Source organism: Diabrotica virgifera, chromosome 1 (assembly GCF_917563875.1).
Source record: "Diabrotica virgifera virgifera chromosome 1, PGI_DIABVI_V3a".
Taxonomy (NCBI): Eukaryota; Metazoa; Arthropoda; class Insecta; order Coleoptera; family Chrysomelidae; genus Diabrotica; species Diabrotica virgifera.
Window position 1 is genome coordinate 254,213,661 of NC_065443.1, and position 15,611 is coordinate 254,229,271.

At 32.6% G+C, this 15,611-nt stretch overlaps 2 protein-coding genes across 2 annotated transcripts in view; both read right to left on the reverse strand.

Moving 5' to 3' along the window:
* Positions 1-273: 273 nt before the first annotated feature.
* On the reverse strand, positions 274-1,393 carry LOC114334223 (uncharacterized). Its single transcript, XM_028284259.2, has one exon. The coding sequence runs from the start codon at positions 1,064-1,066 to the stop codon at positions 308-310; it is 759 nt and encodes a 252-aa protein (XP_028140060.1). The 5' UTR covers positions 1,067-1,393; the 3' UTR covers positions 274-307.
* Positions 1,394-13,192: 11,799 nt separating this feature from the next.
* Positions 13,193-15,611, reverse strand: part of LOC114334221 (activating transcription factor of chaperone) — a 107,035-nt gene continuing 104,616 nt past the window's right edge. The window contains exon 3 of the mRNA XM_028284256.2: positions 13,193-14,459. Coding sequence (XP_028140057.1) covers positions 13,660-14,459 — 800 coding nt within the window. The 3' untranslated portion in view covers positions 13,193-13,659. The remainder of the gene's footprint in view (positions 14,460-15,611) is intronic.

Sequence of the window (15,611 nt, forward strand, 5' to 3'; positions counted from 1 at the left end):
CAACTATATGAAATTTGCACAATTCTGATCCTGTTTATGGGCCAAACCATTCAACTGTATTGCTGCTTATAGAACAAAAAGTATTTTTATTGTATACAAGTGAGTACAGCTTAAATACTAAAAATGTTAATTTAAATTGTTTGGGGAGTTGTGCAAATTTCACATTCTATTTTGTTGTATACAAGTGGAGATATGCACAGTTGGTTTTTTGTCTTCTTTCTTGTAAAATCGGGAATTTTGGACATGCATTTTTCACAGTAAGCTGAAGATATATGAAAAATATCAAAATCCTATCTTTATTTAAAAATCACAAAAACTCAACAATAATATTAGCCTTATATTTAACACTAACACTCTTTTTTGCTGCAAAATCTGTAACTTCGACCTGCTTACAATGATCTTCCCTATCTTCAATATTTATCTGATAATCTACATTCGGAAAACTCTTCTTGCTACCAAAATTCGCCTTTTTACTTCTAGTAAATATTAATAAAACGTTTAAAGTCTTTATCACATTAAAAATTTTTGGAAATATGTTGGAGGAATGTTGGTAGTAGCTTAAAGTGTTAATATCTTGCTTGGCTATCCAGTAGTAACTTGAAATATTATCAAAAACAACTAAATTTATATTGTCTTTTGCTAGAATAAGTCGTTCTAGGTTTATGATTGTTATATCTAAATCTTCCGCACTGTAACAGTTGAATATTGTCAAATTCTTCAGTGACATTTCCAGTATACTTTTAGATGAATCTAAAATTTTGTTTGTTTTTAAATGTGTTTCTATAACTTTAATAATTTTCAAGATATTTATCTGATGTTCAGTGAGTATGAGAACAGCTCCCGATGATTTCCATTCTGGGTTGTACTTGTTAGGTAAAATGCACTTCACAATAAAGTCTATCAGCAGATCATTCTTGTCCCTTTGGTCTCCTGTAATTTCTATAACTTGGTTGGGAAGAGGGCCCCCATCGGCGAAAAAATGAGGATTTATTCCTTCAAGACATGTTTTGCGGTTGAGTCTCTTAAACAGTTGAATTCCAGATTCAATGTGACTATTATTCATCATTTAATTTATACTTAAAGAATTTGATTCGAACATATAGCAAGTTTATAGTTTTATACCCGCTTTAATGTTTACAAAATGTCAATTTTATAGGTTATGTATATTAAAACCATTAAACTTTTTAAGATACAAGACAAAATAGACACCAAATCAAATCTTTACTTTTTATTTTTAATAGATATTTATTTATATTTTTGGACCGGTATATCAATTAACTTTTAGAATTTAGTATTTCGAATTTACAATTTAAAAATTTATACTTGCGCCATCTTATGACGAATGAATAAAGTTGTAAGATTCGGAATTTGGAAGTGGCTACCCAACCATTTCCCGTTTGTTAAACTTGTAAAACAATTTTTCTAAAAGTTGGTTTAATTTTTGACTGAACATAATATACTAATTAAAAGGACGTTCAAACTGTGATTTCAAAGCTGATAAGAGAAGAATGTTTCAAAAATAGCTTACTAGACATCGAATTTATTATACTAATGTACGAACTTTGTTATTTTACTACTGATGTCTACGAATAATGAGACAAACAAGATAATTGGTATGTATTTTAAAAAACTGTTTCTTCTAGTCCTTAGCTTGCCTCAAAATATTCTTATTTCCTGTCGAGGGTGCATCTTTTCTACTTCTCCATTTTCTCACTTCAGTGTCTTTCTTTTTGTGACTGTTTCTGTATGTCTCGTACTTTTGATTTGTTTTTTGACCAGTAAGTAGTTTTTTCTTTTTTTTTTTTCGTATAAATATACCCAGCATCGATCGCTTCCAATATTTCTTGCTTGTTCTTCCAATTACATATACCTATATGATCATTTCTTTAGGTATTCATTAGGTATTGTCGCCGTGATCGACTATATCATCAGCAAATCTTACGTTACTTAGTCGTTCTTTGTTTATTCCAATCACTATGTCAGCCTAATGGAGCTCCTAAAATATTCCTTCCAAGACTAGATTGGTCAATTTCGGTCTGATTTTTCTTCCTGTTTTATTTTTCTTTCAACGTTTTCGTGTTAAGTTATGGATGTTAATTTCGCATATATTTTTTTATTTTAAATATATACCTAATATTTATATCATATTTTGGATAAATGGTAGCGTTATTAAAGTCTGTGGGTTCCCAGGATTCAATAGAAGCTAACTCCTTTTGGAAATGAAGGCTAGACTCTTTTCTAGTGGAATAGTAATATTTAAATTTCTAAAGTTTTAGAAACGTCTTCTTCTTTAAGTGGTGTCTCTTTACTCTATCTACCACTGCTTTGAAGAGTTCTATAGAACTGCATTTAAACCAGTCCCTTATATTCTTCAACAAGGACACTCCTTCCTAGACTCCTTTTCTCTCTTATCTTTGCCTGTATTATCAGTTTTAGCAGTTCATATCGCTGCCCCTTCATTACGATTCCCAGATATTGTAACTTTACTATTTTTATTGTCTTTATTATTTCGTATTCTTAGTCCATTCTCACAATTCTTTCGTGTTCGTTTTTTTCTGTCTCCATGCTATTCAAAGCATCCTCCTGTAACACCACATTTCAAAGGATTGTAGCTTATTTATGTGTTCTTGCTTCAATGTCCATATTGCAGTATCGAAAACACGTAGCATCTCAAAGCTGTTACTCTTAGTTCTAATCTAAGATCTTTATTGCAGAGAATTGTTTTAATTTTTACAAACGCATTTCTTGCTACTTAGTTCTACTTTATTTCTGATGTTTGATCATTATTGTTTGAAATCCAGGTTCCTAGGTATTTGTCTTTATCAACCCTTTCTATCGGTACATTTTTCAAATGTATGTTTGTTTGTATATTTGTTTTCTTTGTTATTATCATGTATTTGGTCTTTTTTATATTCGTTTTTAGTCTAGAAAAACACACTTTGGTACAAAACCCTGCAGTCTGGATTGTGTTTCCTGCGATCCATCGCTCTCGTGGGCGAATGTCCACTACCAATAAGGTTTAATAATTTTTTTCTGACACGGTCCATATTTCTGCACGGCTATTGGTCGTATGATTTTATATACATATTTTGAACTCTACTTTCCTCTGTATGTCTTTGGACCCAAACATCTGCAACAGAGAGAAGTTTACTCTGTTAGTAAGCATTATCCTTCTCCGTATTTCGTTCTCCCCGATGTTGTCCTGTCCTTAGTTATCTGTACTCCTAGGTATTAACTGTTTGACAACTTCAATGTTTGCGTCTTATATTGTCAAAGGCTTTTTATTTGCATTAAGGCTTTAGTTTTATCCACGTTGACTGCTAGACCTATTTCTTTCGTTACGTTACGTTAAATTACGTTTAAGTTCTGTGATGCTCCTTACGGTTCGGCCCATCAAGTTTGCATCGGTTGTGTACATCACAATCTGTTTATGACTTGATTAAACAATATATTTTATGATTTATAAACATTTTCCTTACATATTCCATACATATCTCCGTTTTAGCCCTTTTTTAGTTATCTGGGAGGTTGTGAGTTAGTTTTAGACTCGTACTTGTAAAGTATCAGTCAAAGTTGATTGCATTTAATGGTGCGGTGACTCCATTGTCTTTTTTAATTCTAGACCAATTATCTCTATAACACTTCTGCGTAGCTCTAATCAAAACGAGACTAATTTCTAGTTATTGGACTTCTAGCCAAACTCGCGCAATAGGTACAATGTCATACACTTTTTAAGATCTATTAATGCTACATGTGTTTCTCTATTCCGCTATACCTCTTATTTTTTCAACGAAATTTTAGTGTAAAAATATCTGTAATAGACCTCTCTGCGCGAAATCCTGTTTGTGCTTCCGGTTGTTTATTTATAGTATCTTTCTCGATAAATTCCGTCAAAATTCTTCGTAGTGTTGAGTTTACCGTTATGCCCTGTAGTTCTTTGGATCGGCTTTTGTACCTTTTTCATCATCATCATCATCAGTGGCACAGTGGCGTTACAGCTCGTTATCAAAGCCTTCTTCAGCCTTCTTCAGAACAATCCTCCTTTCGCCCCTGTCTCTGGCAGCTCTTTTCCATGGTCTAGTTCTAATAGATTTTAAATCATTTTCTAAGTTGTCTTCCCAAGTAGCACCGAACGGGTTTATTAAGTCTTTTAAGGATGCTTTAAAACTGTAAAATAAAACTAAAATTAAAACCATTTGGTTTTTAAGTAAACCTTAAGGTTGCAATAAAACCGCTTTCAGCATAAAAGGGCCCACTCTGAAAGAGGTCAATAAAACCAAAAATAAAAACCTTATAACTTAAAACTTTGTTTTCTTAAGCAACTGGTTTTAAAGCTGCTGTGAAGGTGCTTTTAAAACCATGTTAAAAGACACTTTAAGTGCAGACAGTTTTATAGCAAACTTAAAAAGGTTTCGTAAATGGAGACTTTTAAAGACGATTTACCATATTAAATTATTCTTTAAACCCATATACTCCATATAGGCCAACAAATTTTTACATGAGTTATGATAGGTACATACGCATTTGTAATCATAAAATAATAAAAAGTACTTGGTTATTTCGGACTGTCAAGGTAGAAAAACACTTGCGCACCCAACTTTATTGATAATGTTAACAAAAAGAGGTCTAAGTAACTCACTCGCCCTAAAATATCTGACTTTTGGCGATTAAAGAATAAAAATAATAAAAAAATTTAAATCCGAAAAATACTAATTTGAACGAAAATTAATTTTATCTACAATTTTAATGTTTAAATGTTAAAATAAATCGAATTTATGTCTTTAGTCGCTTATTTATAATTTTTATGTAAGCCTTATATTGTAATCTATCATGGATTTCAGCATCTCCAGAAAGCAATATGGCCGAAATACAAATAAAACTATTTGGTCTATCGACAGAGAATTGATAAGATCAAATGGTTTTATCTTATACCTTGCCAAGAGCATATATCCAGGGAAGCATATATCCAAGGAATTAAAACCGTTTAGTTTTAATGCTGCTGTCAATAATGCCACTCGGTTTTAATGTGAATCTAATTTAAAATCGAGGCGTCGCGCGTCGTAGTGCTGTGTGTGTTGTATTTTTCTTTTAAAATGACCAGTTCGTTTATATTTTAAGTACTTGCGACATATTTCTTCCATACTAACTGTAATTCCACTTTTTACAACACACTACACCACTGTTTCGCTCTAAAACAAATGGCCGACCATTTTGGACATGAAAGAAGAGGGGATGGGTTTAGTTTTAGTGTTTCTAATAAGAAGCATAGTTTAGTCTATACGATAACCAAATTGATTCAGTTAAGAGCGTTTGGTTTTAATATAGGCTACTAATTGCTTTTAAGAAAGCAACTTTAAAGACAACTACAAAAATAGTTTTAAGGCATATGTTTTACTGACATAATAGTCTTGAGATCAAGTAGTTTTAATAATAGGTTTTATTAGTCATATTAGGAGAATCTTTAAAACTGCTTTAAAACTAAAAGGTAACAAACAAGAATCTAATAAAACCAAACAGTCCGGAAGTTCTTTATAAAACTGATTAGTTTTAAAGTGAACTGAGAATAAACCATTTTAAAACTACAATAAGACAAATTATCTATTAAGATTAATTAGTCTTATTTGATACTCTTATTAGATACTTTAAAACTAGTGACAAATGCTTAACAGTTTTAAAGTTCTGGCAGTATATCTACAAGGTAACTTTAAAACCATTATCTTCTTATTTACCACAATAAAACCTTTATAAACCTAAAATAAAACTAAAATGTTTTTATTGTGCTACTTGGGTTGGTACGTAAGTCTCGGTCTTCTCTTGCTAGTTGTCCTATCGGCCCTCTTCGGTCAAAAACTTTTCTGACTACGGCATCTTCCTCTCTCCTGATTACATGACCTATCCATCCAAGGCGGGCTACCTTAATGAATTTTACAACGTCAGGTTCTCCAAAACTTCTATACAGCTCAAAGTTGCAACGCCTGCGCCACAAACCTTGTTCTCTTATGCCTCCATATATTCGTCTTAGGATTTTTCGCTCAAAAGGTTTGAGCAGTTTTTGGTCATTCTGTGTAAGTGACCAAGTTTCTGAACCATATGTTAGCACTGGTCTTATTAGTGTTTTGTAGTCAATTTAATTTTTCTAGGTATTTTTGAGGCAATCTGCCTTCTTAAGCCGTAGTAACACTTATTGGCGAGCACTATTCTTCTTTTAATTTCTTCACTGACATTGTTATCTTTAGTTTGCAGCGAGCCTAAGTATATGAAGGTGTCGACACCTTCCAATTCTAGGTCGTCAATTATTATTCTTGTAGGTGTCGGGTTGCTTGACCTAGTGCCACATATATTTGGTCTTTTCAACATTTATATTTAGTCCCATTCTCTGTGCAGATGCTCTTAACGACCGAAAAGATGCTCTTACGTACCTTTCTTATGCATAGGCGAAATCTAAGACTCTCCATTCTCCTAGAACACTCTCTCCGTTTAGGCATCTTTCGAAGTTCTTTTGAGTATTTCTAGTAATTTTACTGAGCCAAACCGTACTAATTCTGAATTTATTACCCATCAATTTGTTCGATATGCTATTTATTCGCACTTTGTTTTTATCATTTGTCCTTAATGCTTTTTAGGGTCTTCCAGGCTTCAAAGCTTTTATAGTACCTACCTCCAATGTGGTTATCTATGTACGTAGTTGCATTTATTTTTCAGGGCACGGTTCTTCTTCTTTTCAATTTCTTGTACTCTTCTACATTACCATAGAAGATTAAGGTTTATAAAATCGTAATTAGAACCAAATTAAAATTTCTAAGGAAGATTTTTGGGCGCATCAGCGAAAATAGTATATGAAAATTTAGATAATAAACATGAACTGCACCAATTATTGTTTGAAGAACCACCTATCTTAGACTTTTAGACTCCGGAGACTGAGGTACAGGAAATAAGTATCCGGAATGGGGATAGACATAGAAGACGGTGGGTGGTAAACGTCTAACAACTTTGTTTTTCGCAGATGATCAGGTACCTAGTCGTAGCGAATGATAAGGAAGACGTGGACTATTTATGTTTAGAAAACTAAAGAAAGAATTACCTATTATAAAAAATGGGGCCTCAATATAAATATGTCAAAGACAGAGTATTTTAAAATAGGGGATGATCAAGAAGATCCAGAGTTGTAATTAGAATCACAAAAACATGTAAAGAATGTAAATATCTCGGATTTAAAGAAGGCACTACCAAGAGACATCGAAAACAGAACGCAGCAGGGAATAAAGCGGTAAACATTCTAAGCTCTCTACTATGGTCTACACCAGGGGTCGGCAACATGCGGCCCACGGGCCGCATGCGACCCTTTGAAACTTTTTGCGCGGCCCGTCAATGCACTAATGTAATTTTAGGAAAAATCAACAAACCTATGAAAAATAATAAATTAAAGACAGAAAGACAACAGACGCTTAAGGACAACAGTTGCATGGACCGAAATTCACTAAAATATAAGGAACTTAATAAGGCAATAAAAAAAAAGGATAAGACAAGACATCAGGGACTAAAATACCGAACAAATCGAAAATATTATATGGAAAATCAAGAGTAAAGTGTTAAAACTCTAAATAGAAAAGACCGACAACAAATACACCTGATAACAGATATAAATGGAATCACTATAAATGACAAAAATAATTTAATAAATATTATTGAATATTACTATTGATACAGAATAAAACTCGTTTAACATGGAAGAACCAGAAAACCGCGGTATGGAAATATTAAAATGGAACTGGCCATGACAAAGCAATGAAATGTGGACAGACCACAGAGCTCAGTCATACTAAAGCAAAACCACAAAAACGATGGCTAGACGAAGTCAAAGCAAAAATGGGTAGATACTGGCACTAAATAGCACAAAACAGAGAGAAGTGAAGAACTCATGGGGAACAAGAATAGAAGTACATAGTAGAAATGGATTATCTAAGGAGAGCGTGTGGTATATCCAAAAAACATCACATCAGGAATGAAGATATTAGTAGGACAAATACAGTATATTCAGAGCTCAGTCATACTAAAGCAAAACCACAAAAACGATGGCTAGACGAAGTCAAAGCAAAAATGGGTAGATACTGGCACTAAATAGCACAAAACAGAGAGAAGTGAAGAACTCATGGGGAACAAGAATAGAAGTACATAGTAGAAATGGATTATCTAAGGAGAGCGTGTGGTATATCCAAAAAACATCACATCAGGAATGAAGATATTAGTAGGACAAATACAGTATATTCCAGTTTAGATATAATTGAAACGAGACAACTAGTGTGGTATGGTCACGTGAAACGAATGAATGAAGATAGATGGTCAAAGAAAGCTTTAAATTACATACCAAAATAAAGAAGAAGGGGATGACCTTCAGTTGCCTGGGAAGAAAATGTACGGCACATAATGAGAGATAGAGCCATCAAAGAAGACGAATGGATGGACAGAAAACGATGGCGGTCGAAATACGAGAAGCGGCAGAGGCTGTAGGAACCTCGCTTATAGATAGACTTTGATGGACTGATCATGCAGTGAGGATGGATGATGACAGACTGCCGAAAAGAGCTCTAGATGGTAAATACATGACAGGAAAACAGAATATACAGAACGTTAGAGGCAGGCGACGTAGGAACGCAAATAAACATAAATAAGCAAAATTATTGGCTAATACTCGTAAAGTGAATGTGAATTTAATTGGAAATATATAAGGGTCATTCCATTTCAAATCACTCGATTTTGGAGCAAAAAAAAATTTGGACCTCCGATTTGTCTGAAAATTGGTATATAGCTTCTACGGGACGTAAAAATAAGATATTTAAGGTCAAAAAATCTTCTTCTTTTTTTCTCAAAATGTTATGTTATACGATTTTCCAGTGATTTGGTGTTTATTTATACAAATTTGCATTTTCTATCGTAAAGTATCAATGGAAAACTTAATATTTTAATAGAAGGGACTCAAAAATGTCATCAAAAAACATGTCAAGTTACTTTGATTCAAAACAAGCTTTTAATCAAATTTTATAGTGTAGAAAACGTTAAAATACCGTTTTTTACGTTTATCTCCATTCCCAAAATACATCATAATCGATTTGGCTGAAAATTTGCCCACAGATAGACAAAACATAGGACTTTAAGTGGTGAGGATTTGAATTATATTACAATACCAAAAAAGTTACATGCAATATTATCGTCAAAAATATAGGCGTCTACTGTAAATAAAATTAACTCGAAAATATCGACCTCACGACAAAAATTGTTAAAAAGAAATTGTAATAATTGTAAATACGATTTATTTGGAACAATTTCAGTTCCTACCATTTTTGTCGAAAAGTTAAGAATGGCGGAGATATGGAGCAAAACAGGTTCTCCTTTAAAATCAAGATGGCGGCTAACGTAACGGAGGAATTCATTTGTGATTTTAACTTTAGGCGACTATTGACTCCCCTAAAGATCAGAAAAATAAAATTTTGGGCAGCTCGGCATTCAAGGTCAAATGCTATCCCGACTGGACTTATATATACTTTTGAGTCTGATATTACTGCATGTAACTTTTTTGGTATTGTAATATAATTCAAATCCTTCTAACCACTTAAAGTCCTATCTTTTGGCTATCTGTGGGCAAATTTTCAGCCAAATCGATGATGATGTGTTTTGGGAATGGAGGAAAATGTAAAAAACGGTATTTTAACGTTTTTTACACTATAAAATTTGATCAAAAACTTGTTTTGATTCAAAATAACTTGTTATAATGCCATATAATGACATTTTTGAGTCCTTTCTATTAAAATATTATGTTTTTCATTGATACTTTACGACAGAACATGCAAATTTGTTTAAATAAACACCAAATCACTGTAAACTCGCATAAAATAACATTTTGAGAAAAAAATAAGAAGATTTTTTGACCTTAAATAACTTATTTTTACGTCCCGCAGAAGCTATACACCAATTTTCAGACAAATCGGAGATCCAAAATTTTTTGCCCGAGTGATATGACATGGAATGTACCATAAAATGATGAAGGGTCATCATTTCATACATTTCTGGGCAACTATATACACCGGTGTTTCGGCCTAATTGGACCTCATCAGTATAGTGTAGCAAGTTAAAAAAGTTGTATGTTAACTTGTAAAAGGATCACTACAGGAGCAAGAGAAATTGGGGAGAAAATTACAGGAGGCCAAGGCTTAATTTCGCCACTGGAAAAGTAGATAATTTTATTTCTCTTTATAACAACGAGTAACTACAAGCTTCGTTATAGAGGTTCTGTTGTAATTTGTAGATTTTAAATGTCTCCAGTATGTAGTACAAAAATATCAACTCTTTATTGATTTGCAGCGGTTATTCTATCCTACTGCATGGATTTTAATGAAATTTTGGAAATAGCCTCTACTTATCTCCTAATTCAAAACCTACTCTGTATACCATGGTGCTTTTACCTTGGGGCGGTTCCCACTCCTTCTCGGGGGTGGAATATTTTTTGGTTAAAATAACTATGACTATGGAATTGGCTAGAGAACCTAATTCTCAGCAAAAACTGTTCTATAATTTTTTTTAAACTCAATACTTTTGAGTTATTCGTGGTTGAAAATTGGGCATTTTCATTGAAACAACACCTTTTCGAACGGTTTTTTTGCATCTAAAAACTATGCATCTAACTAAAAAAAAAACTATATAAAACATTTTTGTAGCTTATAAAACAATAAAGAGATATCGTCGGTATACTACCAAAACCAGGTAAATGTCGAAATACCGAAATCGAGAAAAAACGTTTTTAAAGTTTAGTGCTTTATTTTGAATTAAGCGGACCAGTTGGGTTTGATATTCGATATGCTAGTGAAAGATGCATATATCAGAAATAATATTCTATCATTAGTTTGAAAAAGTTAAGAGACCTAGCTGATTAAACCTAAATTTAAGATACAGGTGGAATCACTTACCTGGCTTTACCTGTAAATCAAAATAAATAGCACTGTATTAAAGACACTTATCACCTTTTTACTGAATATGGTAGATATACAGCAGTAGAAATATATTGTTGTCCGGCAAATATAAATGTGCGCTTAGTTGGTTTTACATACAACAACCTGAACTTTGATTTTATGAAAGTAAGTAGCGATATATTGTTTTATTTGAAAATGAATAGTAATTTTTCCCGAGTGTCACTTTGACAGTGGTATTTCAAAGTGTCACGAGGGCAAAAATTCTATAATAACTTTAGAGATCGAGTGCAATTTGTTGCGATTATTTCATGAATAAAACTGTTCAAAACCAAAATTTTATTGTAATTTATTTATGTAAGTACAAATTACTGCAATTAAACACACAGTTGTTATAAATATTAATTTGACGGTTGAAAGTCATCACTTTTATAATTTTTCAAATATTAATTATCATTAATGTCACTGAATGTATTTTTTCGTAGCAACGAAGGGCATCTGACGTAATATACTTGACGACGGAAAATTATCAATTTAATTTAGATTTATGTAGCTTTCTATTGGTCAGAATCTCCTATGAATGAAATAATCAGTAGTAATTGCACAAGAGCTCTAAAATTCTATATTAATTTTAGAGATCGAGTGCAATTTGTTGCGATTATTTCATGAATAAAACTGTTCAAAACCAAAATTTTATTGTAATTTATTTATGTAAGTGTACACATTAGTACAATTAAACACACAGTTGTTATAAATATTTCACGGTTGAAAGTCATCACTTTTATAATTTTTAAAACATTAATTGTCATTAATGTCACTGAATGTATTTTTTCGTAGCAACGAAGGGCATCTGACGTAATATACTTGACGACGGGAAATTATCAAAAATTATCGATTTAATTTAGATTTCTGTAGCTTTCTATTGGGCAGAATCTCCTATGAATGAAATAATCTGCTGAATGGCAAGTCAAATCATTTATTGAGTTTTACCTGTATGTAGAGCGTAAAAAGCTGAGAATTTTGGTGTGCTTAACTCAATATTTTAAAATTTGTCATTTATCTGGTTTTCGCAGTATACCGACGATATGGTGTAGGTGAAAACAGTCTCTTTTTTTGGTGCATGCTCAAATCGGTGTATTCAACTTGAAGTAACAGAGAAACGGTCTATTTTAGGTGTGTAATGCTACCAATACCTTTTGTAGTACTTGAAAAGACGTTTAAAATGAGCCACATTAAATTTCGATTATATTCAAACTAAGCAAGATATGCTGCAAAAAATATTGATGACTAATGTACTTTAAGAAAAAATGAGAAGTATATTTAACCCCTCATTAGTAATGAAAAACACATTTTCCCACCCCCTTGACGGGGTGGGAACCGCCCCCAAGATAAAAAGCGCCATAGTATATAGGGTAGACTTTGTTTCTTGAAATATTCCCACTTACTGAGAAATATCAAGTAAATCGATGTAGTAGGATGGAATTCGGAGCAAATACCTTTATTGACTGCCCTAGAAGGGGTTGAACATTAAAGGGCTGGATAATTCCACCTAGACTGTTTATTATACCATCATTTTTTCATATTCGTTATAACTTCTTTCTCCTTTAGGAATTTACAGTTAGGTCTTGTTAGCACGAGAATTAAAAAACTGTTAAAAAGTTAGTTATTCTTTTTCTCATGATCATCTTTCAGTGCGTCACAGTTTTTCGATTTCTTTCTAACGCATTAAATTGTATGTGACAGGAAAAAACGCACGTCGGTGATTACATTTCGTCGGTGACATTAATTTATAACATTTATTCTAGTTGTCGATAGATGGCGCCATAATAAAACAAATATTTTTTTTAATTAGATAATAATATTACAAATATAATCCGTATAATTTATAAGACTATACAAATCAAAGAAAATACCATTTTATAAATGCAAGAAACACTTTTGATTTGTTTTTATTCCAAATTGAAAATAAAATGACAACTGTCAGATTTAACTAAAATGTCATGTTAGAATAAATGTCATAAATGTGTATTATCACGGACTTACCCTTTTTCCTATCATTTGTTACGCACTGAAAAATGCTCATGAAAAGGACAATAACTGAGTTAAAAAACACTCGATAGTTTCGGGAGTGTGCTCTTTAATTGTTTTATTCCAAGAAATGCACTCATTGAATCCATAGTCACAGCAAACGGTATTGAAAATTTAATTATCGCTAATAATAAATAAAACAAAAATCCCACCTAAGATAACCTTTTATTAGTGATTCGATTATATCTATGTTATAAGTGAAACAATGATTATGTATGAAATTATAATTAATAAAAAAATATTGAGATGGCATCTTACAAGTGGAATCAATCCACATGTTAGACGCCAAACCTCCTAAGCCTAATAAAATCTTTCCTAAGACAACTACCTACAATACGATCATCATTGATACCCAAGTTGACGAGAACACAACAATAAGGCGTGATATCAAGGAATCTCAAGCATCTCTCTCAAATGAGCAAGCATTTTGATGATTCTCCCTCCAGGTGTCCAATTTAAATGCAACATATAAAAACAATTGTGCCGTCAAAAACACGCTATAAATTGCCAAAACTATATAAGAGAATCAACAAAATCCTCGAAGTTGTATGTTTATCCCTATTTACTGTAAAAAAGATATAAAAAATCCAAAATTAATTATCTTCTGTGTTTGTTAGTTGATGAGACCCTTGGCCTTGAAGAGATCACGCATGAGCCCCTTAAGGTACTTAATTTCGCGATTTAGATCAGCTATTTGACTTCCCAAATCAACGTTCTTGTCCAGAAGACCCTTTTCTTCACTAAGAATTACCTCAATCTCGGCCTTCTTCTTTTGGCGATACCTGGTAGCAGCGTTCTTGTTTTGCTCCTTCTTGCGAACCTTCTTGTCCTCGGTACCGCTTTTAGAGTAAGGTCTGGTCCTTTTGCGGGATGACTTAACAGGAAGTTCGTCGTTGTACTGTTCAATTGGCTCTGGCATCCATTCCGGATCAGAAGAGCAGTCGCCAAAGTTGCTGCTACTGCTACTACTGCTCGGGGATCCAGGACTGCTGCTTCCGCTACTGCTCCATTGCATGTCTTCCACACGAGTTCTGACTAGCTCGTCCACGACGGCCAGCTCCATAGCAATATCGGGCTGAGGAGTATTAACGGGCAAGGAATAGTTGATCTCGTAGTTCTCTGGCAGAAATTGCTTCTCCGGTTGGACGTAAACATGCTTGGTTTCCACTGGATACTGTAGAAGTGGCTCGAGATTGGTGAGCATTGGTTGGCTCGGGGGAGACTGAGGTGGAGTGAGCGTGCCATGGGAGAATTCCACGACTTCGTACACGTTCTGGAATTCCTTGAGGAAATATTGGGTGTCATTGGAGTTGACAAACTCATTCTTCAAGTTTTGAACAGGTACTGGAATGGCACGCGGAGGTTCCACTTCGTCCAGGATTGGTAGTATTTTTTCATCGAGAAGGAAGGGTTCTGAAACAATTAGAAGACAATATATAAGATTATAATATTCAAATTATAAAGGATATTAATTAAATATTTCCATCGAACGATTTGACTATTACGTTTGTTTGTGATATTTTTGTCAATATGTGTATTAAAAATAAAACAAAAATCTATTTGATTATACTTAATATGTGGATTGTATTTTAGTGACTTTGATTTGTCTTGTTGTTTATTTGTCTTTGATTATTGTTGTCTTGTTGTTTTGCCTTGGAAGCCTTGTTGTTTATTAATTTGGTTAAATTTTTGAAGTAAATTTTATTACCGAGGGTAAATTTTTATTTTACTGGGCGCATGCGCACACCGACAGTATGGTATAAACAATATTATAAACGGTATAAACGGGCGCATGCGCACACTGTTTTATTGTTGTGATGGCAGAGAAAAAGCAAGTTTATAATATTGTAGTGATTTTTTTAGATAGTTTTTAAAAGCGACAGGTACCTACGTAATAATTGTAAATGTTTCAGTATCCTAATAAAAATTTTCATAGGTACCTACCTATTTGGAAAATTTAAAAAGAACCTACCAAAATAGTATGTAATGCTTTGATTTACATAATTTGATTCCCATCAAAATTTCTATCAATATTCACCTAATATATTGTTTTCTTACTCTATGTTTTGTTGTATTTAATATTTCTTTCAATTCTAAATAATTTTAATTCAAAATAATTTGGTTAAATTCAGAACCGTCAAAAGTTTAATCCGTTTAGTTAATTGATCTTCGCACATGATGACACATGGTCTCCGTGGGTAAAAGTTTAAGGCGAATGAATTTCAATACGAACTGCGCTGATAAGAGGGTTCGAACCCCAATGGAAACTTTTATTTTTTAATTTTTTTTATAAATTTTATGATTGTAAGTTTATTTATTATATAATTTTTTTTTCAGAAAATACGTATTTAGTTAAATTTTTTTTCCTACATTGTTCAGAAATCATTTGTGGCATTTTTCAATGTGTGTGTTTTATTCTTTTATTATTTTAATTTTTGGCACTGTTTTAATAAAAATTTTTGAGAAGTAGTAAGTATTAAAATTAGTTTAATATTTAAATAAAATATAAATAAACTGTTTAAAGTATATTAATTTTGTTGAAATCATATAATAGATGTATAACTT